Source organism: Phallusia mammillata, chromosome 1 (assembly GCF_965637545.1).
Source record: "Phallusia mammillata chromosome 1, kaPhaMamm4.hap1.1, whole genome shotgun sequence".
Taxonomy (NCBI): Eukaryota; Metazoa; Chordata; class Ascidiacea; order Phlebobranchia; family Ascidiidae; genus Phallusia; species Phallusia mammillata.
Window position 1 is genome coordinate 15770925 of NC_137252.1, and position 25968 is coordinate 15796892.

General features: G+C 35.1%; 3 protein-coding genes and 1 long non-coding RNA gene across 6 annotated transcripts in view; 2 read left to right on the forward strand and 2 right to left on the reverse strand.

Moving 5' to 3' along the window:
- Positions 1–1327: 1327 nt before the first annotated feature.
- Positions 1328–2888, reverse strand: LOC145227962 (uncharacterized). The gene is made up of 2 exons (XR_013860014.1): positions 2396–2888; positions 1328–2153 (listed from the first exon to the last, which is right to left on the reverse strand). It is a non-coding gene; the product is annotated as an uncharacterized LOC145227962 (long non-coding RNA).
- A 615-nt stretch (positions 2889–3503) lies between these two features.
- LOC145227940 (membrane protein FAM174-like) lies at positions 3504–5311 on the forward strand. 2 transcript variants are annotated; one of them, XM_080092910.1, is made up of 3 exons: positions 3504–3864; positions 4118–4271; positions 4536–5311. In XM_080092910.1, the coding sequence occupies exons 1-2, from the start codon at positions 3548–3550 to the stop codon at positions 4245–4247; spliced, it is 447 nt and encodes a 148-aa protein (XP_079949036.1). In that variant the 5' UTR covers positions 3504–3547; the 3' UTR covers positions 4248–4271; positions 4536–5311. The 2 variants fall into 2 exon arrangements, with proteins under 2 accessions (XP_079949036.1, XP_079949030.1); XM_080092904.1 differs by having other exon boundaries at positions 4118–4260.
- A 2794-nt stretch (positions 5312–8105) lies between these two features.
- LOC145209218 (uncharacterized) lies at positions 8106–25350 on the forward strand. Of its 2 annotated transcripts, XM_080079490.1 has the most exons (39): positions 8106–8247; positions 8314–8466; positions 8745–8887; positions 8946–9043; positions 9235–9332; positions 9548–9664; positions 9871–9971; positions 10043–10117; positions 10357–10510; positions 10642–10736; positions 10979–11050; positions 11113–11264; positions 11614–11777; positions 12184–12334; positions 12581–12681; positions 13284–13426; positions 13630–13804; positions 14036–14141; positions 14344–14430; positions 14533–14624; positions 14689–14739; positions 16746–16871; positions 17183–17647; positions 17943–18152; positions 18436–18648; positions 18988–19089; positions 19216–19299; positions 19598–19729; positions 19815–20015; positions 20237–20359; positions 20633–20749; positions 21290–21352; positions 21474–21612; positions 22089–22235; positions 22539–22660; positions 23058–23141; positions 23671–23845; positions 24360–24457; positions 24817–25350. In XM_080079490.1, the coding sequence occupies exons 1-39, from the start codon at positions 8158–8160 to the stop codon at positions 24994–24996; spliced, it is 5199 nt and encodes a 1732-aa protein (XP_079935616.1). In that variant the 5' UTR covers positions 8106–8157; the 3' UTR covers positions 24997–25350. The 2 variants fall into 2 exon arrangements, with proteins under 2 accessions (XP_079935616.1, XP_079935617.1); XM_080079491.1 differs by lacking the exon at positions 23058–23141.
- A 160-nt stretch (positions 25351–25510) lies between these two features.
- Positions 25511–25968, reverse strand: part of LOC145209217 (E3 ubiquitin-protein ligase rnf213-alpha-like) — a 41214-nt gene continuing 40756 nt past the window's right edge. The window contains exon 58 of the mRNA XM_080079489.1: positions 25511–25932. Within this exon, the coding sequence (XP_079935615.1) occupies positions 25767–25932 (166 nt within the window). The 3' untranslated portion in view covers positions 25511–25766. The remainder of the gene's footprint in view (positions 25933–25968) is intronic.

Sequence of the window (25968 nt, forward strand, 5' to 3'; positions counted from 1 at the left end):
AACACATACCAAATATCTTCAGAATCTAACCACCACATGATAAATGAGAGACGTACATCATAAGCGAACGAAGGGCATGACCGCTTTAAAATAATCTTATGCGCTGACGACCTTTGTAGCATATACAGGCTCCAGATCACAAACGGATTAAGATAAATGAAAACGGTTTTCACAGGTCAACTCTAAAATACATCTAGTAAACGCATAAAAAATATCTTTAGAATCTAACCACCACATGATAAATGAGAGGCGTACATCATAAGCGAACGAAGGGCATGACCGCTTTAAAATGATTTTTTGCGCTGACGACCCTTGTAGCATATACAGGCTCCAGATCACAAACGGTTTAAGGTAAACAAAAACGGTTTTCACTGGTCAACTCTAAAATACATTGAGTAAACACATACCAAATATCTTTATCTTCTAAGAAGAACATCAAAAACAAGAGGCGTACATCATAAGCGAGCGCAGGACACGACCGCTAGTGCTGTCGATTTCATGTGGGCCTATAGCATGTAAATTTCTTGTAGCGTGTAGAATACAATCTCAACGTATAGTGATGATGAGCGCCTCTTGATTTTAGGGTAATGATAGGAATTGATTGATATTTTGCATGCGTTCACTCGACGTAGGTCTAGTTTAAAGTTAACCTGTGAAAACCGTTTTCAATACTTTATGTCGTTTGTGTTCTGGAGCCTGTACATGCTACTGGGTCGACAGCGCATAAAATTATTTTGAAGCGGTCATCCCCTTCGTTCGCTTGTACGCCTCTCATTTATGATGTAGTGGTTAGATTCTAAAGATATTTGGTATGTGTTTACTAGATGTATTTTAGAGTTGACCTGTGAAAAACATTTTCATTTATCTTAAACCGTTTGTGATCTGGAGCCTGTATATGCTACAAGGGTCGTCAGCGCAAAAAATCATTTTAAAGCGGTCATGTCCTTCGTTTACTTATGATATACGCTTCTCATTTATGATGTGGTGGTTAGATTCTTAAGATATTTTTTATGCGTTTACTAGATGTATTTTAGAGTTGACCTGTAAAAAACCGTTTTTGTTTCCCTTAAACCGTTTGTGATCTGGAGCCTGTATATGCTACAAAGGTCGTCAGCGTATAAGATTATTTTAAAGCGGTCATGCCCTTCGTTCGCTTATGATGTACGCCTCTCATTTATCATGTGGTGGTTAGATTCTAAAGATATTTTGTATGCGTTTACTAGATGTAGTTTAGAGTTGACCTGTGAAAACCGTTTTTGTTTACATCAAGCCCTTTGTGATTTTAAACCAGTTAATACTAGTACTTAAAATGATGAAATAACAAATGCACAGTTAAGGGCAACATTTTATTAATGAAAAAATAAAGCACCTCATAAACCCAATTTCCACACAATAACATACTCATATTGGGTGCCACAGTTATATGAAAGAAGAAATAAATGTGAAGAGGATAAATAATTAGAAGATTGATTTATCAAGCAAAAACCTGCATTTACAATGAGTACACTAAAAAGGGGTCATCAAGTGAACAGACTGAGAAACAAAAAAGGTGAAACAACATTGTTCAGCTGAAAATGCAATGTGTTGCGAGTTACTGAAATAAAATTAAACCAGCTACCATGTGAAAGATGAGGTTGTATCATAGAGATTACTGGTTGAAAATAAAGGTTTTTCATTCCTGTCTGATGAATCACTTTTACTGAAAGAGTCTACATCAAAGTGAAAATGTATAAATATTTACCCAAAAGATGCTTTTTTAACGACGCCATGATTATGTCATGTAGGTAAGACAGCGTTAATACCAACAAATCATTGAACACATCTAACATAACAAGTTTGCTTTAAATTGGGCACAAGAATTGTTAAATAAACCTGCCTTCGGGTAGTACAGCGGCAAAAAACACACATATTTCGATTCATGTAAAACTGAAGTGTGTGGTGAATATCTTAAAATAAAATGTTCCCCTGCAAGTGAGGAAAGAAGCATTTTGTATCCATCAATGATTTAGCTGACACTTCAGTGAGCTCATTTCACCCACACCATTCTTCCACAATCAATTACTTTCTTCCATGTTGTCCAAGGCAATCTTGAATTACCTTTGGAATGATTGTGCTGCTTTTTTCTGCTTCTATTCAGTTTTCCAGATGTTGAACTGCAACAAAAAATAAAAGAAAAAGTGTAGGCAACATTTAATTTGACAAGTAGGAGTTTACACAAAAATGCTTGAGTTAGGCCAGTAGAAATGAAAGCCAATGTTTTACAAAACCAGGATCACACTAGAGATGAGCTACCATATTTTTAAACATGCCTAAAAAAATAACAAATGACCATCTGCTAAAATAATAGAAACAGTTGAGAATGACAAGCATATCATGACAATTGACAACCACTTACCATGTATCATTGCTTTTCAAATCCAATGTCCCAAGTCCTTTATTTGATAGTGTGCTAGGCCTTAGTTTGCTTCACGAAGCACTAGAAATGCTTCCCCCACCCTGAACTGTCACTTTTCATTACTCCATTTGTTATCAGAACATGGATGCCTATTAGATACAACAACCTTGGCCCATTTTGTATTTTACAGTTTACAATCGAGGAGAATCTGGTACTGCTGCTATTTCGCTGCTTAAAATGCGTTTGCTTTTGTCATAACAGTTCACATTTAACTGCCAATTTCATGTAAAACTCATTTCACCTGCGATTATTTCCACAGAAAATATGATATTTTTCAATAAAAAATAAATTTAATGCTTCACTACCATTGCCGATAAAATCGGGCTGTGTTATAACACATGTTCTAAAATTATAACACCGCCCGATAAGAAACGGGGATTTTTTCATAACACAAGCGCTTCTAATCGAGCACTTGTTGACGAATCGGGTGCTGTGAGCCGTCATTCAATTGAAAAGAGAAAACACTACGTCACAAAGGGCTGACAAGTGACTGACATGGATGTAATTGCGTACATACTTTCAGTCATGCGACGCGGTGCCGTCATGTACAAATTTTATTTTCTAAATGTATGTACATCAGTTTCAGAAGGATACACATTGTGGGCATGAAAAAGGTAGATTATAGAGTGGAGTGAGTGACAAGTTACAATTACAATTTACAACTATTTCCGTGTAATAATGACTGACCATAGAATTGAAAATACCTAAAATGGTTTATTTTGATTGGTATTTACACAGGTTACATTTTTATATGATGGTGGCGGTCCTTAGTTGCGGACTTGCTATTCTTTGAAAGTTTACAGCTGTAACTGTATTGCTGGCTGTAAACAAAATGTAAATTTTGCGTTTTAGTGAATTCTTACGAGGTCGGATTCTGCACTTTCACATAATAATTTCAAACCAATAGCTTTCCCAATGACAATGACTATCACTGTTTGTTGGCTGTGGCCAGTATCTCTTGACTTCCACACAATTTGGGATATTGCCTTATTTTTTGTTACTGTATCCAGCTATATGTTGAAAAACATATTATATATAAACATCCTAACATTTAATTTATTACTGTACCAGGTGTTGTATCAATTAAAAACCATGCATCGTTTTGCATTCACAATTGTTGGTTGTATAATATTGCTGCAATTAGTGTCTTGCCTCAATGCTGCTGCAGTGTCTCAGAAAACTCCTATAAACTCACCTGAGTCGAACAAGAAAAACATCACAAGTCCACATGAGGTTATTAGTGATGAAACAAAAGTCCAAAACAATGCCACAACTGAAAATGATCAAAAAGTGCCACACACGGTAGTGTCATGGACTAAAGAAAATATGGGAATGCTGAAACGGGGATTTTATGTCCTGCTTGTTCTCACTGCTATAATTGCACTGTATTTCGGTGTTCGGATTTACAGGTTGGTAAAATAAATATATTGAGATTGATTTCTGTCTACCCTTGTGTTTAAATCTAATTTAAGACGTTATTGTAACATTTCTGTTTTGCTCTATGTTGAACAATCAAATTGATAGTCTTGACAGTTTTTTGTTGTAATGTTTTTGACTTGTACCAGCAATTTGCGAGAATGGCATACAAAACTTTATTATTAAATCTAATATAAGACATATGTGCTCTTTTGCTATAATTTTAAGTTTTTTTGATGCTTTTAGAACAAGAAACAGGAAAGTTAAAAAGTATGGACTTCTAAGTTCTGGTGGTGGTGAAAGAATTGGCTTAAATCCTATTGACTCTGATTCAGAAGATGACTACACTGTGTTTGAAACAAAAACTTTACACTGAAATATCTTGTGAGGTGTGTTGCTTGTAAGTTTTCATCCCTTTTGACTTGTGTGTCACTTTAACAAATTTATAAAATGAACAAGCTTCAAGGCAAAACCATATTCACACAAAATGTGTTGATGTCATTTTTATTCCTTGCATAATTGCATTGTATTCTAGCTTTTTAGATAGTATGTACTGGATTCTGTTTAAAGCATGTGATTTTTCTCAATGATCCATTTTTTAAAATTATATTCCAGATATTTTAAAACTCATTCATGTCTCACTTCAATTTGTGCTTTATTGCAGGAAAACACACAACGCTGGCCAAATGTAGTTTATCGTGTGTTGTCAGTGTTGTGTTTGCTGATAGTTCAAACTTCAAACACCTGCAATCTCTTTTTCCAAGTCAAACAGTTGTATGTTTGCTTTATTATTATTCTCTCAGGTCATGAAAGCAACCCCAAGCTAGCTTGAAGCATTACCTTGTCAGTTGTGTTTAAAATGTTACTCAAACGCAAGGGTAAACACAAAATTGTTTTTGATTGTTTGTTTGTCTATGTCCATTGGCAAAATTAAAGTGGTTAAAAATCAGGTTTGTGCAACCAGCATTTATTTTACTAAAATGTATCTACACAAGCAATCGTTAGTTTGTTGTTTAGATATTTAAGTAGAGTTCCATGCAAAACACAGATTATAAATCTATGCTGTATCATTCATGTAGTTGTTTTATTGTCTGAATTTTCTTTTGGATTGTCTATACTTTTTAAAAAAAAATTGTCTTTATATTTGTTTTGTTTTTCTGTGTCACAATAATTTAAACAAACAGTAAAATAAAAGTATGTTTTGTGCCATTAAATTTACATGGAACTATAGCATTTGGGCCTTCAGTTGCCTTTGCCAAAGGCTTTAAAACGACACATAATGCAGACAGTTGTTAAATGTTGTATTTTTAACTTGCAGCAACTAATGTACTGACAATTAAGTTCTCTTTTCTACTTTGTAGGTCTGTTTTAGTTCTTGTATGTGTTTATTTGTTTGTTTGACTGTGCAATTTGTATCATAAAAGAAAACAAAACGTTGTAGTCTGTAATTGTAAACATATATACATCTGGTATAGCAGGTCTTTCTGAGTGACATTAACATAGCATTCCGTTTGAATTTATTGCTGCTATTTATAGGAAAACACATCAATGTTTCGGTAATGTGCTGCTGAGTGTCTTGGACTGCGTTTTGTGCAAAAATATCGATTGACAAAATATATTGTTAAGATTCCAATGAAAGCAGTATGCAGGCCGTATTTTTTCCGTCATGATTTTGATCTGGAGTTCAGGGCCAAACCATATTTCAACCAGAGTGCCCAGTATTCAAACAAAGCACAGATCACATGCTTATGTACTACAAGACACTTCTTTTGTCACCTAGCTATACTCAGATATTATAAAATTACAAAAAATTTGCATGCAAAACTTTTTTGTCGTGTGCTGCTACACGCGCGAGTATTCCAAAGGGTAACATAAGATTGAGATTCATTAAAATATGAGGATGAAATGCCATTACAAATCAATATAATATAGAAGCCCCATGACACATCTGTCGCGTATTATCGCTCTGACGCGTTTGCGATAAACATGCGGAGGAGATGAATAATATATGAGTGGCTCCCAAATACAATCTGCTGTGCATGCCATGCGCGTAATTCGCCCGATATGTTGCCCAGGAACGACACTAACAATAACTGACAGAAGTTCTTAACCTCCCTTAATCCCCCAGTAAGTAGTTATTTTATCACCGTAACGATCACCAAACTGGTATTACCGATACAACGTTAAAAACGATATGATGTGCGAAAAAGTGGGGATATGACAAAAACAAGGGCATTTGAAACTAATCATCAAAAGTAACTCTGCCGAAGGAGTTTCACAAAGGCTAATTTGGCACATTTTTGGGGTGATCCGGTCCTTTTAATGGGGTTTTGTCAGCGTTCACGGCGAAAAAAATCTCCAAATAGCCTTCAATAGAACGTAATATCGAGTCCCCCTGAAAAGAATTGTGAGAACTACGGTAGGTTAGGCCAGTGGTTCTCAAACTTTGTTTGCTGCGACGCCTTTGGAAAAGTTTTCTGGACTTGCGACGCACCAGCAAATAAAAGTAAAAGAAGAATAATAATTTAAAACCAAGTTTAATGCCTGCCAAGTGTCGCCCCAGACACCCCCGATAATAGGCCTACCATACGTCCTCTTTTTGGAGGACATGTCCTCCTTTTTAACAAAAACCAAGTTGTCCTCCGAGGACAACAAAAAGTGCCCAAATGTCCTCCTTTTTAAAGAATTTCCGATCTACCAAATACATAAATGACAATTATGCCTCTGAAAACAGCCAAATATACATGTTCAGCTAATGTTTTTTAAATACAGGTTTTACCTTTTTTACAAATACCAGCTTATTTTAGTGTTGTGATGTGATGAACGTTAAACTTTATCCAAACTATAGTATACCGTCCAATTTCTAAAGCTTTTATTTTTCATGTTCTTTTCAAAAATGTGTCATCCTTTTGGAGGATGGAAATATGGTAGGCCTAACCGATAACACATTTGTTGCATAGGTTGTTTAGTCTCGAAGTAATTAACGAGCAGCCCCATTTTTGATCAAAAACTTTTCACGTTAATTTACGTCAATTTGCACTCTACGCAAAACGTCTTTGGACGTAGATATACGTCAACCGCATTGAAAGTGCTACTGAGTTTAACCACAAAACGGAGCTATTCTGTGACGCCCTTGGAAAATTGAAACGACGCACCAGGGCGCCAGACGCACAGTTTGAGAACTACTGGGTCAGGCTAATAGACGCTAAAATTCCGGACATATTGAGTGTTTTTTTTTTAAATTAAACCCGGAAACATAATTACGTGGTAGTCCTAATCCAGCGGTTCTCAACCTTTTTTACTACGGCACTATGCGAACCCCTTTAGAGATTTTCTAACACAACGCGACCCCTTTACAAACGCACGCAAGTAGTTTCACTACCAGAATACGATCGTGTGAGTCACTTGTCGCATGAAAAGTTTTTATGATACGGATAAAATCTTTCACGTTGGATTGCGTCTTCGCGACACCTCAGAAGTGCTTGGCGACCTCTTTGGCTCTTTGGGCGTAATTATAATTGATTTCTATGTTGAAAAAGTTGTACCTGTCATGCATGGACGACTCCCGCGTCTAATTTAAAATGCTTTGTGTTTGCCATTTTTTGCAGGAAATGTACTATATGTTGTTATTACTTTTACCATCATGTTTGCTCAACTTAAATAAATTTATATAAGGTCGGCGTCATCATTGTTGAACAAAACTGAAACTTGTGAAACTTGTTTTTTTGCTTATATTGTAGCGATTTTATCAAACAATCAAAAAATATTTAAAATTACATAGCGTGTTTCAACTTGAGTCAAAGTCTTAAAAGGGTCTTTGAAGTGTTGAAACTATATATAGGTTTATTTTGTTTTAAAAAGACAATGTTTTCAACTACTTTGGCAAAAGCCCATTTTCTGCACAGTATACTTTTTTGCATCTTATGTGGTTTTTAGTCCAGTCTGTCAGCTGCACGCGCGATTTTTTTTTAAAAGCAATTTTTGCACGCCAAGTTTTTGGGTTTGCACGCGAAAATTTTGCACCAAAGGCATTTAATTGGGCCGCCTTGACCTCTTTTACTTGCTTTGCGCCTGCTGAAATTGGTCTTGCATGCAAACTTACGGGTCATGCACGCGCGCACATGGGACATGTAGGTCCTGCTCGCGCGAGATCTCGTCGGGAACTGCCATGTTCTGCAGACTGGTTTTAAGTCAAATCTTTTAGGATGGGTTTGGTCATTGGTGCATCACTAGATCTGTCAAAAATTTATTGTTTTGTTGATGCAGACATATTTTATGTAAAAGTTATGACAGCTGTTCCCATTCCTCGAACAGCTCCTTTTTGTCAAGGTGATGATGATGATGAAGACTTGTTTTCTGTCAAAGACATAACCAAGGTAACTTTTATCTTCAAAACTGGCTAAAGGTGTTATATTTTTACTTTAATGCTTTTTCATTGACAGAACTTGGAAAAGGAATTTGCTACTCCTCAAGTAATTGTGCGACATTTAAGTCGACTGAGCAGCCAAGCATATGTTGCAGGTTCAAGTTTTATGAAGGTCTATTTAAGGGTACGGCCATTTACTGATATAGAAATTCAACAAAAAGAAAATCAGGTAACAGTTTATGTTATTTGGACCAGGTTTTGTTTGGTAACTTTAGCACAAATCAACGATTGTAGTCTATAGGCTTGTTTGATAGGGGTCAGATAGCCCCTGACAGAGCCTGAATTTGTTTAATAATATAAATGAAACACTTTTTTTTGTAATGTGTGTATTAGTTATGTTTTAATTTGACATCTTAATGTCTGTCAAATCTCCTACAGCTATGTTCTTGAATCTCCTATGTCAATAAATTTGTTTGAATTCTCTTCTCTATCATTGATATTTGGCAGAAATGTATGGATATATCAGCTGATCATCATGAAATTACACTTCGAGCTCCAAAGTCTTCCAACATGTTTAAGAACAGTGCACATGGTGTCGGTGAAACATGTCATTCATTTTCTTTCACAAATATATTTAACCCAGAGACTGGGTAAGTTATTGTGATTTTTTTTGATTGAGACTTGATTTAATTTTTGTCAAATTTTTAGACAAAAAGACTTTTTTGATTCCACTGCTTTGCCTGTTGTCCAAGATTTCATATCAGGGCAGAATTCATTGATTTTTACATATGGTGTCACCAGTTCAGGTGAATTTTTGAATGGAAAATAAAAACTTTTTGTGTAGGTAGAACTGTGTTACATAACTGTGCATAAACTAAGTTTTGCCCATTTTATACAAAACTTTATATTTTAGCTTTTACGATGGTTAATCTTCGACCTTTACAAAAGCATTTATGACTTACCTATCTGATTTGTAACTTTTCTTTTTTTTATCCAGGTAAAACCCATACAATTCAGGGTAGCCCGGGCAATGAGGGAATTATGCCCAGGTCTGTTGATGTCATATTTAACAGCATTGGAAATGAAATCATTCAGGTACATAATCACATTCTACTAAACACTGCTGCAATGTTAAAAAAAGAATAAGACAATAATTGCTTTTGAATATATTCTGACAAGTGTTCCATTTTAACTATGTAAATTGGGTACATTGACTGTAAAAAAGCTCAAAATAACTCTAAAGTTTTTGGATAGGAGTATCCTTTTAGCCACAGAAGTAGTTTCTGTTGTTGAGTTTACATTGCATTTAGGATTCAGACATCAACCTGGAACACAACAATAAAGTTGTTTTGGTTAATGAGGAACAAAAGCAAAGACTATTAGAAGAGAAGCTTAATCTTTTGCTTATGGCAGATCAGATTAAGGAGGTATAATTGTGTATGTGTAACCCCTTATGTTCATGTTGTTGTTAGTTTATTGCTAAATATTTCAATAACAAGCAATAAACAAAAAAAAAAAACGAAATAAATTCAATCTACTGTTAACTACTGTTATCCATCTTCATAAAGATTTGGTCCAAGTTTTTGGTTTGTGACAAATTTAGGCTTTACCTTGGTTCTGTTTTGTACAACAGAATGAAAGCATTGCAAAAGACAGCCTCGAACCATCAACAGATGCATCAGTTGATGTGCCTAGTTCTGCTGAAACTTCTGCAAATGAAAGCAAGTCATCTAGGTATGAGTGACCTTTTTTCCATGTTTTGTAAATGTGCTTAAGAACCTTTTGGTGACAAAAAACATTTTTAGACTTTCATTTTTGGATTTCACAAAGACGGTTACTGATGACAGTTTTGTGGATCTTTCTGACCAAGGACCAGTCAAGTAAACTTTTTGTTATTTCCCTTCACTAGTTTTTCAGGAGTTTTTTATGTCTCCAATCATGGGTAATGTAGTATAAGCTTGAAACTACAATATGCAAGTACAGAGCAGGCGTTTTAGAGCAAACATAATGCAGCAAAAGTGGCAAATGTGATTTTAAACCACTTGTCTTTTTTACAGTTTGGCTGGACAGATTTGTAGTATTGTAAGTGCTACATAGATCAGATCAAATTTCTTTTTAGGTTTGCTGTCTTCGTTTCATTCATTGAAATTTACAAGGATTACATTTATGACTTACTTCAACCCTTGCCAAAGGGCAAGAACAAAAAACGACCAGCTCTTCGACTGGCTGAAGATAAATCTGTTCCTTTCGTAAAAGGCCTGCACCAAATACAAGTACTAAATAGTGCCTAGTTTAGATTATAGCATTTGAATCTTTGTGTGTACCATGGAGTTTTTGGTGTGTTGCAACATTTATAACAATCTATTGTTATTATTTATGACACCACAACAAACTGTGTTTTAAGGTAACAACTCGTGATGAAGTTTTCAAACTTCTCACTGTCGCAAGAAACCATCTACACATGGCTGAGACCAAGCTTAATCATAACTCCAGTAGAAGGTACAAGAGAATTAAATGTGACTTGGTGTTGCTTTGAGAAGTGCCTAAAAATATTGTTGTCTTAAATTATTCTTTACATGACAAAAGTTCAAATGTAATCCAAATGTGATGTTGTTTGCTGTGAAAAGTTTAAATTTATTGAGCATTCTTTTACAGAAATAATTAAAACACTTAGAAATAACAAAAAGAATCAATTTTCTTAAAATTCCTACTTACATTTTTTTATCATTTTTGCCTGACAGCCACTGTATTTTCACCATCAAAACTGTTTGCACAACGGACTTCCAGCGAAGTATTTCTGCCCGAGTGTCACAGTAAGTTTCACTGTTTTTCTCTTGTGGTTCAATTGATGTGACATAATAAACTGTTTAAATAGAATCTCATTTTGTGATCTTGCTGGTTCTGAAAGATGGGGGAAAACTGACAGTTTTGGGGAAAGGCTTAAGGAGGCTGGAAAAATTAACTCTTCCTTAATGACTCTTGGAAAATGTATAGAAACTCTCAGACATAATCAACAACATGGCAAAGGTAATATATAAGTTTCAGGCTTCGATGTTTGTATGTTGATGTGGATTATTGATTTAAAATATTCTTGGTGTTTTCAATTTTGCCGTATTTTAGTATATTGCATGATCTTTGACTGTGACTTTTTATGAGTGGAATTAATCATATCATATGATTAGGCCGTTTTAGCACAAATATATTTTGGAACAAAATAGCAATACTGTTGTTTTGCAAATGTTTTTTTTCTTTTACTTATATATTAATACACATTCTCTTGTTAGAAAACAATGCATATTTAAATTAACCTTAGCACAATAACTAGACCCTTAAGTTTATGTTAAACATTCACTACTAGTTGTATTGCATGTTTTAGGTCAGCAGCGGGTCGTCCCATACAGGGAATCTCGACTCACCCGACTCTTCCAGGGTTTCCTGATGGGTAATGGTCGTGCTTGTATGATTGTCAACGCCAATCAATGTGCTTCTATGTTCGATGAAACCTACCATGTTCTAAAATTTTCTGCCATTGCCTCTGAAGTAAGATTTGACTTATTATTATCCTGTCATTTGTAGATATGTTTAGCAATCAATGCCAGCTAAAACAAATTTAACATGTCTATAAGAAACTTTTCAGTTTAGGAAGATGTATTCTTTTGAGCACTGACTCTTGATATTTCCAGCACCTGGTGTTGCTCATTGGCTTGTTTTGTTTGCAGAAAACTTACAGCACATATTTTTACAATAACAATTTATATGAGTACAGACATACCTTTAAAGTTTATTTTTGTATTTTAAATGTTTACCAATTATTGCTGTAATAGATGATTCTTGTAAAACTAAAATAGTTGTAAAAAACGACATAGTTTTGGTTCGAATATTTCAGCACCTACACAAGTAACACAATGAGTAAAAACCTTTCAGAATTTTATTGTTATTTTGAAAGGTTAAAATGGACAAAAATCCGATTCGCAAGTCACAAAGAATTTCCAGAAGAAGTTCTTGTGACAATCTTTCGGTCTCTCTGAACAATGCACTAACTCGCAAAGCTTCTAGAACCACCATGGGTTGGCAACCACAGGAAAACACAATAACAGGTTCTTTATGCTGTGATCTAAATTAGCACAAGAGGTAGTGCTTATTTGTAGAAGGCTTCTATGAACAATGATTTGGAATAATATTTTGAGAAAATTTGATTTTCAAAGTCAACCTACAGTACATTTTAGTGAAACTGTACAAAGTTGAATATTACGTCAAACAGTTAAAAACTTGCTACTATATCATATATTCACACAATGACAAGGGGATATCATGTAGTTATTAAATAACTTGTGTACTTGCAGAAGAGGGAAGCGGTCAGCAGCAAGAAGAGGAGGAGACAGAAGATGATGAGAGTGAAGAGGAATCAGATGATGAAGTTACAGCTTTCTGGAGGGAGAGAGAGGTGACCACAACTTGTTTAATTATATTGTACTTAATTTTTATGTTTTAGTCACCTTTAAAAAATTTGAGAAAATACAAATTAATTGCAACAGTCCTAAAAATTTTAAAGTGTGATGCTAAAAATCATTAGGTCACCAACTGCTTCCCAAGCATTTTGAGTTGGCCACAGAGCTATTTCAACATTCACTGATTTATAATATTAACGGTTAAAAGTGGTTTTGACCATATAGAAGCAAATAATCAAAAAGTTTTAGTGACAAACAAATTTTGCACTGCTTAAGCAATGATTACTTTGATAAATTTGCAATGGTTTGTTATAATTGGCTCTCATACTTGTGAACTCAATTCATACATCGCCATAGGATTAAGAAAGGCCACTAAGTTAGTTTTGTGTGAAAATTCTGCTTAACTATGTATATCTTTTAAATCAAGTGTTTCCGTGTGATTAACCTAAACGTGGGATAAACCAAATTATTTATATTACAACAGATCAGCAGTTTGGGATTTAGTATGCAATGAAATGTTATTTACTGGAAACACTTGAACATATCGCCAAAATAGCTAATTTTATATACCCTTGCTCTTTTTGCATACGTTATACAGGAAAAACTTTTGTGGTGTGTGACCAAGCTGAAAGATGCACTGCAGCAAGAAAAGGAAAATGTTTACATTCGTGAAGCTGAAGTGAGGAAAGAAGTTGTGGATGAAATGACAAAATATTACACTGAAATTGAACAAAGATGGGAGTAAGTTGTTTTTGCCAGGCCGGGAAAACTTAACACCCATTGCTTGCAGGAAAATAAACTATTGTGCTGCCAAGTGCAAAATTTCAAACAAAACAAACTTAAATTATAAAAATCTTTTATTTCAGTTCTGTACTTCCAAGCGCTTGATTTTTTTCTGCAATTTTGATATTTTTCAGTTAATGGTCTTGTTGTTTAACTAACAGAGACAGATTGGAGGAAAGAGTTCAAATAGCTGAAAATTATGGTGAAAAGAAGTATAATCGTGCTGTTGATCAAGCGAATGATAAAATTCGAGATCTTGTGAAGAAGCGTGATGAAGCAATGCAACAAGCAGAAGAACTTGACGAGGAATGTCAGGAACTCGACCAAAAAGCAGATGTAAGCAAAATGTTTACCAATTAACAAAGAAAAAATGTCCTTCAGAAAAGTTTTATAGAAACCATATTTTTTTGATGAGGTTTACAATTACTGTAAAAAGCCTAAAGTTGTTGGGCTTTAGTAACACTTCACTCAACAGAAATGTCTAAAAGTATGTATATTTATTTGGATGACATATTAAGTGTAATACTTTTCAATTACGAAACAAATATTTTTGTGGTATTAAAACAGGCTTTGGCAGAAGAACTGGAAAAGTTAAAATCAGATTCAAGTGAAAAGATTTTAAAGCTTGAGACAGAGTTGGCTGAGTTGCATGAAAAGACCAAAACAGATCAAGGTAAAGGTTTCTTTGGTGAATTTGCAAAACCTAATAAGATACATTGTACAAAAAAAAGGTTTGTGTTTCATTGCTACCAAAATTTTCAATTGTATGTTGCTGATAATAACATGTCTCAGTGGTTCCACAAAGTAATGTTACATTTATTGGGAATGCTGTTTTGAATAATGCATTGTTTTACAACAGTTTTGTGTCCAATTAGGTGGTGGGGATGGTCTTGAATCAAGGCAGTCTTCAGTTGGTGGAAGGGAATCAATGATTGAAAACTTACAGCAGGAAAATGCAGATGGTAACTGATGTTATGGTTTCTGATAAGAAATATGCCCTGATTGTGAAGACCAACACCCCAGAATGAGACTGCATTGTATTAACATGCATTTTTGTTTGCTAGGTCGTGAAATTATACAAGAACAATTAAGGGAAATGGAGGATATGCGAGGAATAATTGAAAGATTGGAAACTGAAAATGATAAACTTAATAAGGTGATGTCTGGGAAATGAATAGGTAAACATATAAAAGTTTACTAATAAAACTTGTATTTGGCAGAACTATGAAGAGGTTACCAATAAAATGAAGTCAATGGAAAGTAACACAGAGGTATACAACACTAAGTTTAAGTTTGTATTACCAAGTGTTGCAAGTTTGTTTTTGTCACAGTTTTTGAGGTGTTTTCCGAACCCCAATTTTGAATCTTCTAAACATAAAATTATATTTTGATTTATGACTTTGGTATTTTAGGCATAGTTGATAATTGGTGAAAGAAGTCACAGTTATTCTTTGTAGTGGCGAATGCCAAGTCTGGTGCTCATAATAAAATCTATGATCAAAATTATATTGTTATCAATAAGCTGCTCCTGACAGTCACACTGCATTAACAATTGTTGCACTTCCAGCATATTTATGGGTCCCCTTCCCTGAAGGGGACACATCTTGATTTTACTCGATTTTTTTTTTCTTTCCTCCCTGAAGTTTGTCCACCCTCTTTTGCCATGAAATGTTTGATGGATTTGGATGAAACTTTCACAGATGGTAGATATAGTTATGTAGATGTGCCATCTGCTTCGTTTGTCATGACAACCCCAGTATTTACCCTGCTAGCCCCCAAAATGTAAAATGTTGTTGGTGCGCACCACAAACGTTAGTTTTGTGTGATGGTATAAAGGCAACCAGACATATGTTACTTGTGTTTGTGGGTTGTTTGGTGGATGTTTTTGCAGTAGACAGTTGGAGGGGTGTTAACAGCCTTATGACGTCAGAAGCATTGAAGAATGTTGCCAATAACACCTCTAGTGGTCAAAATTTTAAAGAATTGGATAAAATTTTACATGACTGTTAATTGGGTCATTGTGATTTCATATTTTATACTTTTGGGTGTTGAACCCCATCAGTTACCCCACTAACCCCTAAAATGGGTGAGTTTTTTAAACGGTGTCGGAATTAGAAGAAATTTGGACAGATTGTAGAATTTGTCATTTATAGGTGTCAATCATTGTGTTTAACCCTGTAGCCCCAATATTTACCCCTCTAGCCCCCTAAAAAGGGTGAATTTTTTAAACATTGTCCGAATTGGATGAAATTTGGACAGCTTATAGAGTGTGCTACTTATAGTAGTTGTTTGTTATCTTCAACTTTGTCACCCCAACATTTACCCCACTAGCCCCCCGAAATGGGTCAATTGTTTAACAATGTCAGAATTGAATGAAATTTGGACAGCTTGTAGAGTGTGCATTTATAGGTGTAGAATGTTGTGTTTTACCCTGTTGCCCCAACATTTACCCCACTAGACCCCAAAATGGTTCAATTTTTCAAACTATGTCTGAATTAAATGAAATTTTGACAGCTTGTACAGTGCACCATTTATAGGTGTTGATTCTTGTGTTCAACCCTGTAGCTGTTACATGACCCTGTATTATTGTGTTATAGGAGCTGATTGTTGTGTTTTAGCTTTTTTTCTCACTATTTAACACCTTTTTTCTCAGATAGACCATAAAATAGAAAACCTTCAAAAATGTATAAATTGACTGAATTTAAATAGTTTGTACTCCATAAAGCATATTTATTTATGCACAGTACCGATCACTGTGTTTTACCTTACAACACCCGACTTTCTCATGGTTATCTCTTGAAATGTATTATTTACAACTTTGCATGTGTGGGGACCCATGAGTTTTTGCTTGCAGAAACAACCAAGGTTATATAAAAGACAATGGATGATATGGGACCCAATATAAAATAAGTGTAGAAAATATGTGTTATAGTGTATATGCAAGGGCAGTATGTGCTAAGCCACCCTTCTAGTTTTAATATAAAATAAATAACGTTTCAATGTCGTTTTTTCTTACTTTATGAGAGAAACCAAACTCTCAGCGTATGGGCATGTGAATTGTAAAATAGATTGCAAACTTACTTTTTAGGACCATTGCATTATCATTATTTCAGTTAAGTCTAGTGTTTTTCCAATTGCACTTTATTTAGGTTACTGAAATAAAGTTACTTTTTGCTGGCTGTAAAATGTGCAAGGGCATTAGGTATTAAACACATTTGCGAAAATAATTTGAGAAACATAAAACAATAAAATCTTTATTGCTAATGGATTGTTTTAGGACATGGATGAAAGAAATACATTAACCAAAAACTTGGAGGCAGAATTGCAGGAAACAAAAGAAAAATTGAAGCAGCTTCACCATGAGGCAGAAACTAATAAGAATACTCAGGAAGAAATTATAAAGGTGAAATTGTTATCCACCACCACAATAAAACATTTTAATTTTACCAACAAAATTAATTGTACAATTATGTTTGTTGGCAAACATAGTTTCTGTTTGTATCTGACTAAATACTTGGAGTATTGCTTTTTTAATGAAAAGTAGATCTATATTACATTTGCAAAATTTTATAATTTTAAACTTACCACAAGTTACCAAAAGGATTTTTCATTAAATTTTCACTTCTTGTTTTTAAATAAAAATTGTAGAACATGTCTGTTTAATTTGGTGCAAACAATTATTTGCTGCTAATAAAAAAATGTTTGTACTTTTAGAAAAATGAAGTTCTAGAAACTGAAAACCAAAAACTCCTTTCAAATATCAAAGATCTTACTCAAGAACTAAGCAAGGCTCAAAATGACCTTGAAACAGCTTCGAATAACCTTAAAGCTACCACTAACGACCTTGAAAAGCAACACAGTGAATTGGATTCAAATAAGCAACAGCTAGCAACTGAAGATTTGAAGCTTCAGAAGATACAGGAAGATCTTGCTACTCTGGCCAAAGAAAAAGACTCCCTACTTTGTGATTTGAAGAAAGAACAAATGGAGAAATCAACTGTTCTTTTAAAGCTGAACAATTTGGAAGTTGACTTATCATCTACAAAAGCCAAGTTAGAAAAATCTGTAAAAGATTGTGGAGAGGCAAATGATAAAGCCACAAAACTTGAGCTGATAGCTGAGGAAAACAAAGAAGTTGTTGTGGTGGAAATGTCGGAACTGAAAATTGAGGTTGAACAGGTTAGTGGCCAAAATCAAGTGCTCTGCTGTAAGTTTTAATTAACTGTTCTCTGGGAACATTTTAGCTTTTATGACTCACTTACCACGTGGAGTAATTACAATACTGATCAAATAATATTTTGGGAAACATAAAGAGGCATTGTCCAAAAACTTTGCATTAGTTTAATTTTGCTTTTTTATAAATTTGATAGACAGTTGCACTTTATTACATATCCTGCTGATGACAAAAACAATAAATTTTGCACCATTTAAAAAATACATACATGTTTTAACTACTGTTTTACATTTTCTTCAGCTCACCTCAAAAAATAGTGAGTTAACATCAACACTTGAAGAGGCCATCGCATGTGCTGAGATCAAAAACTCTGAACTGCTGGAACTCAACAAGCGCCTGGAAGAAGAAGAAAAGAAACACAAGGAAAAGGAAGATCGACTGGAGGTAGATTTGGCAAGGATGGAGAGGGAAAATGTAAAAAATCTCAAGAACGCTGAAAAGGATCACCAGGTTCATATTATGATGATTTTTTTGTTCATACAGTATTTACAAAATATTAAATAGAGATCAGGCTTTTGTGCCTCTATTTTAGACATTTAACACCTTTTTGTCCCAATATTAAATAAGAAAAAAGAGTGACTTGAAACTGTTCAATAGGTTAAAGGACCTTAATTCCATAATGAAATAATTTGTTTTTATTTTTATGATACACATGATTAACCATTACACACATTTCACCACTTTCCTTAAAAAGTTCTGTAAAATGCTAATTAGCCTTCTGTTCTTCTTTTAGAAAGAGCTACTTAAAGTTGAGGCCAAACTTGCAACAGAGAGAGAGGAACTAATGCTGGTCAGAAAGGATTTGGATTCAGCCAATCATTTGGAGTCACAACTAATAGCTGAAGTTGATCGTTTGCAAGCGAGTTTGAAGCAAGCAACACTTGAAAAAGCTGATGTGACAAAGAAAGAAGAGAAAAGAACATCAATCAATGTGGAGTTGGAACGGGTACAAAATTTAACTGTATTACATTGTATCTTGCGGAAAATTCTGGCAAAGATGTTTTATATACAGCTTTGTGTTCTCTCCAGTGAACTCCTATTTTATGATGTGTTTCTCGTATAAATTAGCATGTGGCTCCAAGTTCACAATATATAACTCTTACACTTAAATTAAATTTATTTAATTTGTTATGCACTAGACTCCAGAGCAAACCTTATATCAGTCATTGTATTTCTGTGCTTAACAAGATATATGTATTTCACTTACAGCAAGCAGCATTCTGAAAAACAGAAGTGTTTTAGCAGCATAAAACATGAATAGAATTATTTTACTATTCATTTGCAGGACATTCACATTCTAACAAGTGAGCGAGATGACCTGCTTAAGAAAACTGAAGAACTTAACAAAGAAATATCCCAAATGAAATCCAAATTGGAGCGGTTAGAGGTAATTCTAAAATCAACAATAAAGTTTAACATAGCCTGGAAAATGATTTTTGTGTTTGTTAACATAACACTGCATACCTTCTCTGTTTTATCACTACAGCAAGTTTACCATTGGTTTACTTTTCAGCAAAACCAACCAAATCTGACAGTTGCTGAAGCTTCTGAACTGGAAACGCTGAGAACCAAATTAACAGAAATGAACCAACTTCAGGTAATTTGTATGCTTATTTGCTTTTTTTGCCCCTCTTGACCTTTGAACCTGAATGATTATGGAAAGTAACAAATACCTAGATTTCATAGTGTAAATACAAATGCCGATTTAGTGTCATGTTAACTGAAAAAACTGCCATGATGGCATTTCTTTTCTTTAAATTCATTGTGATATGTTTTTTATTTAACTTGTACATTGTTTGATCAGGTTTTTCAAAAGATAAAAAATATTGAAGTGTAGATGTACCAGCTTATTTTGGATATCTAATCCAAATACCTGTTACTCACTTACTTGCCAGATTGAACAACAAACACTGACAGATAGTTATGAAAAAGAAAAGGTTGAACAACAGCAAAAAATGGCCGAGTTACAAACAAAGGTTGATGAAGTAATGGATGAAAAACAAGATTTACAAAACTGTATCAACGAGGTAATCTCACAGGCTACTGTTACATATAGCAAGCCTGTAATATTGCATGATACTTTACCACCAAATATTTGTTTCTCACTTGCAGATAGAAAAAGAGAGGAACGAATTTTCATCCCAAAGATCAGAATTGGTCCGGAACATAAAAGAGATAGAGCGAGATGAGGTCCAACTTAAAAACACCGTCCAGGAGCTCGAGGAAAAACTTCAGGACAAATCCACCAGCGATCGTGAGCATTCAACGTTGTTAAATGACAAAGATCGTCTGATTGAAGAACTGCGAGATGAGGTTGGTTAAGTAAATTAAACACAAGGAATAGGTGATTTCTCAACACTTTGCTTAAAAAAATGTACCTTCGTGAGTCTCACTGCGTAAACTTGTACATTTGGCGTCGTGTGCCAGCGCCAAAGACGTAGTTCTGAAACTAAATTCCCAATACCCACAAGTCTTGCTCACAACTTGTGCATTTCTTTATTCTTATTTTTAGAAACATTCTTTTCATTACTCAGGTCGCAAAAGCACACAAATCAAAAGAAGACGATCTTCAGAAGTTTCGGGAAGGCAGGGATCGAATCGCAGCAGCACTGGATGCGAAAATCAGCAGCCAAAATGCCACCAATGAAATGCTTAAGGTAAAAATCACAGTTAGTATGCAAAGATAATATGTATATGGGATACAGCTTTCTGAATTCAAAGGTGATAGCTTGTTATTCCGACCAACATATTTCATGTTTGCAGGTATTTCCCGATAATGGTATATACTTTTAAAAAATGATAAAATTAACATGAAGTAGATTTAATGTTATGGCAATCTTGGCAGTTTTGATAGTTCTGTTTACTTGACGTAACAACTTAAAAATCCTTGCGAGAAGATGTGTGTATCACAAAAAAATGCACTTCAACAGGATAAATTGGATGATCAAATCTCGACTAATGTGCAACTGAAAAGCGAAAATTCGCGCCTCAAGGCTGAGCTGCAACACGAAAAAAAGAATAAATCTGCAGAAAAAGCAAAAACACAGGTGAAGTCAAATGTTTGTTTTTTAGAAATGTCCAGATATGGTGCTCTTTGAAAATTGTTCTCATACTTAATCTGTTTCATGGGGCTAGCGATATAAACAGTGGGACCATTAATTTAAAATTAGCAAACCATAAACTGGAAACTGTCTCAATTACATCCAACTCAGTCAATCTAAAGTAATTGTAAGTCTTGACTTTGGAATGGGAACTCATGAGTATTAGCCTTAAACTAATGTTCTTGACATGTTGACCCAAAGTTTACCCTGGCATTTCTGCCACCTGCACATTAAAACATGTTGTTATAGTTGTTAAAAGTTTTTGACTAAAATGCAACAAAAAAATATGCCAAAAATTTGTTGGTCTCATATTTATACTGTACTAATTTTGCTTTTGTACGAAGTGTTAAACATTTCACATTGCAGGTGGTGTTTTTTTTATGGTAAGCTACCTCATACACTAGGTTAATAAGCTAACTGGAAAATGTTTGCCAAATTCAAAGGTAGAGTAACACTTTCATTAGTTTAGTTGGCTTTTTTTTGCAGATTGAAAACCGTGCAGCTGCTGCTCCGTTGCCTATTGTGAAATTGGAACCACTTTCACCTAAGGTAAACCTAATCTAAGATTTAAATTAAATCTGCTATGCTTGAATTTCGGAGGTTGATTTATTTTCCCCCCATACAACACTGTTTCAAAGTTTTTTTTCGACTGTAGTTTGGTGCATTGCAGGCAATCCCAGACTCTGCTTTGGTCAACAAGAACTTGAATGAGGTGGAGGTGTCGGTACAAGACATGAGCACAGGAATGGCTGGAACACCGTTGAGAAGTCCAGATCAAATTAAACCTGAACCTGTAGAAGAAGTCGAAGGTAAGAGATCACGCTTAGGTATCGTTTTTCTGTTAAACTTACAAGTTGATTTTAGTAATTTTGTGCAATATCTTGTTTCAGTGTTTCATAACAATTGTTTAAATTCGGCACAAGATTCTGAACATGCTATATATTTTTACCCAGTATTTTAGGCATTTTTTAAATTTTTTAACTATGTTATGATGGAGGATAGCTTTTGAGAACGTTGTGACTTGATTGTGCAGCTGTCTTTGATTTTCTGATACAATTACGAGCATCTTAATGTCCGCATCAGAAATCTTATTGAACGTTTCTGAGAAACAATGCGACAGAAAACTGAATCAGTCATTTTCCAAAGTCATATTACAAGTTGCAAGCATAAACTTCCACACATTTAGTTCTGGGGGTTCAGGGGTCGTCCACCGAGGAGGAGCTTTATATTCGAAATTCGTTGCTTCAAAAGAATGGCAACCACCGACGTAATTTGTTTTTTGTAGATTTGAACGAGCCGCCACAAGCGAAGCGTACGACACGCGGAGCACGCAGAACCACTAGTCGTACTGCGGTTGTAAAGAAAACCTCAAGTCGTCGCAAAAAAGTAGCAGACCGACCTAGCACACCCATCCCTACCGATGTATTTGACGGTAAAACTTGTTCCTACTTTCTATGTGCAATTTCTTTCATTAAGAGTACGCCTTAAAATGGGTGAAAGTAATAGGACACGAATAGAGTATTTGGTAGGACAAGGGGTAAAGTTGTAACTGTTTGTTTTGCCAAGCGATTAATGTTATTGTTTGCACGTAACAATACATTGATTCCCGTTTTAATGCTTCACACCCAAGAGAATATAAAGTTCTTGAACATTACACGCACTGGACAGCTAACTCTAGGCCCGTAACGTTGGGAGTCCATTTATCCAGTGATCTAAGGATTTTCCATTGTTGCAGATTCACGCCAGAGCCGGGGATTTCCCCAACCAGAGATGGAAATGGACGTCACACCAGTGCTAAAGAAATCCACGAGAGGTCGCAAGAGGCCAAAGACGAGCAAGGAAGAACCAAGCAAACTGGTAAGATTGCGAATAAGCTCATAAGCACCCACTGCTATGTTTTTAAACTTGAATAATATATATATATCTATATATATATACCTCCACTCGTATATAATAAAACACTTACTGCCAAGATAAAAATATTGCCAGGAAGAAATTTTTTATGTTTGTTTGATAAAGATCTGTGTGTTTTGGAAACTATGGCATGCTTTTTTTGATTTTATTTTCGCGTGGAAAATGTGCATATTTTTATGTATTTTATTTTGACCACAATCACCAATGTGCGTTTTGCTTTATTTGGCAAAATGTTTGTGTCTGCATTACCAAACAATTTATATTTTGTTTGATTTCAATTATTTGACGGCATGTCAAGAGTTTTTTGTGTGTGTTTTCTAACACATTTGAACTTTTCAAGGATATGTTGACCAGAAGTCCAGCACAACTTCGGTCACGTCTGACCAAGCGTTTCAAGACAGTGGATCGCGTGTTTGTCAACAATGTATGACGTCATAGTGCACGTAGCCGTGTTTAGAATTTCGTTTTTTTAATTCACAAATGTTGATTTTCTTTTACTAACGCAAAACGGATCTTTCATTTACTTTTCAAGTTAACTCAATTGTGCAATAACATGCTTTATGTATTCATGTGGTGTAAATTACCATATGGTACTAATGTGAGCGGGGCTATAATTTGCATGCAATTTCATTTCATTCTACTAACCAATTTACTTTTCATTAATTATGGCTTCCAAAGGTTGTTTTTGGCTGATTTTATTCGTTGACTAACAATTAGCCTTAGGTTTTCGGTTTAACTACGGACATGTTTTAGAAACTTATTTATTTGTGTAGTTCAATTCTAAGAACACGATCATCGCCTAACTGAAAAGTGAAAAAATATTTCCTTGACAAAACCTAAATCTTTAATCAAACGCAATTAACTTTAACCCGTTGGTATTTATTTTCAATTTTTAAAACTATATTTTTTACAAACAAAATTTGTTTAGCCTTATTGTGTTTTTATTCTCAAAGGACAAAGATACAGAAAGTCTTGCCGACGAAAGTGAATTGGGAAGACAAAGTCGCCCACGAAGAAGAGGAAAGGCTGCGTCTGAGACTAATGATGACGGCGATACAACGTCACTAAATAAATTTAAAAACATCAGCAAAATGGGCGACATGCTAAAAAATTCACCTGTTGGACAAGGTTAGACATAAACGTAAACTTCATCACATGCCTTTTGGAAAAAGCCTTGTATTGTTAAAATCAGGTTTGACACGATTTCTAATGTCTGCGGCGGCGTTACATGGATAAGTGTAAACTACAAACCCCAAAATCAATTTTACGGTAGAACAGGTTCAACGTAGTTTTACTCGTGTAACAAATCGTAATTGGGTAGTCAGCACTTTATGAACATCAGCATGCATCCTAACAGGACGTCTTTATTTGGGTTGATTCAGGACATCGTGTTACAGACATTTCGAGAACAGAAATCTGTGTGCTTTAGATTTTTGCTAGACAACTCTCACTCTCCCGTTTTGATTGTAAACCCTAACGTTTTTTTTTTGAACAAACATAGTTGTTGCAATCGTTAAAACTTCACCAATTTTGTTCGGCCTTGTTGCAAGAATAAAATGTGTCTTATCTGCTGATGACATAATGCAAGAGTTTTGTGCGACACCTTAAAAGAGTTTTATGTTATTAACTATTTTATGAACAGCTCTCAAGAAACGATTTGAAGCGGCAATATCACCCAGCCGATCCCCGTCTGTCATCAGTAGTCCCACCCATGCCACAAATTTCTCCATTCAAGACCAGGTACAACGACTGCCTTTAAAACCACTTTATCTCAATGCGGTGCATTCACACCCTCAGCTTTTCAAAAATTACTGTTCGCTATTATTCTATTCACGTTTTTTTGTAAACTAATTTCTATTGACAATTGTTGCTCTTCCAGCAGTTTGACTATGAAGCGAATGACGTTTCGAATTCCCATATGAGATGCTTTTACGATAATAACACACTAAAATACGCAAGGTTCTTACATAGTATACTTTATTGGAGCTTACGCGGCTAATTTGTTTGTTCTTATTTCAGTATTGGAGGTGAAAACATTTGCGTGTGCCTACATTGGTACTCATTGCAGTTTTTACCGTATTAATTTTATCTGTACACAGAATCGACAATCGACTCGCCGAGTTCGTAAACTCCATGCGGATGACATTTCGCTGCCACTGGAGAGCACCCCGACCGAGAGCGATGCCATCGGTGCAATGGGACGTGGTGTTGGAGTGTTGGCTCAGACACAGAACGCCCAGGAGCCGGGAACAAGGCGTCTTCGACGCAGAAAGCAATAAACTGATGATAAAAAATGGTTGGAGTTGGAAAGTGTTATTACGTGCCAAGAAAAAAATCTCGTTTCTTTTGGTTGCTTGTTTTACTTGCCGCGTCTGACACAAAAATCCTATAGTCTATTTTCCTGCCAAGGGTATGTACTTATGTTGCTGCCATTGTGTGTATGTGTTTCACCTATATTCAGCTGACATCTGGCTTTTTGTCAATGCTCTGACGTCTTTTCACTTTCGTTTTCACTCTGTATGCCTGCACACGATAATTGTAAATTTCTCATTGTCCTTGTTGAGGGTGCTTGTTTCTTTTCCCCAATTTCTGGAGCCTTAAAGTTGTAAGCCTAATAAAACATTTGACATGTATTCCCCCATGCTTTGTACGTGTACATTTTTTTGCGTTTGTTGGATAAAGCCAACACCAATTTGGCATTGTGGTAGGTAGGTTTTCGATCAGTGTAGTCGGCAGGTAGACTCTGAAGCAAAGGTTTTCACTGTTCTAGGACAGGGTTTAAAAGCACACACATAAATTCCACGATTTATAATCAGGAAATTACACACAGATTGAAGAAGCGAATAATGTACAAGCGCCGTCAAGAATTTCTACGAAACCAGAATTAGTTACATAAGCGCAGTAAACTAAGATGTGGTAAATAGCAAACGAAACTAACAGAATTTTTATACAAACCATGATGAAACAAAACAGAATTTACAGAAGAGTTCCTAAAAGCAGTTGCTGTAGATGTAAAAACCAGTGCAATTTGGTCCGCTGAACAACAAGGTTAAAAAGCGGAATGCTGAATTGGATTCGCCATGAACTTCATGGATATTTTGAAGAATTGAAGGATATGATTTACTAAAACTTCACTGGGGATTTGGTAGCACCAGGTGCTGTCAGTGCTGTCTTCATATTTGCCATCCACATACTCGTACAAAGAATCAGCAAGACTGCATACACAGGACATAAAATAATTTTTCGCAGCA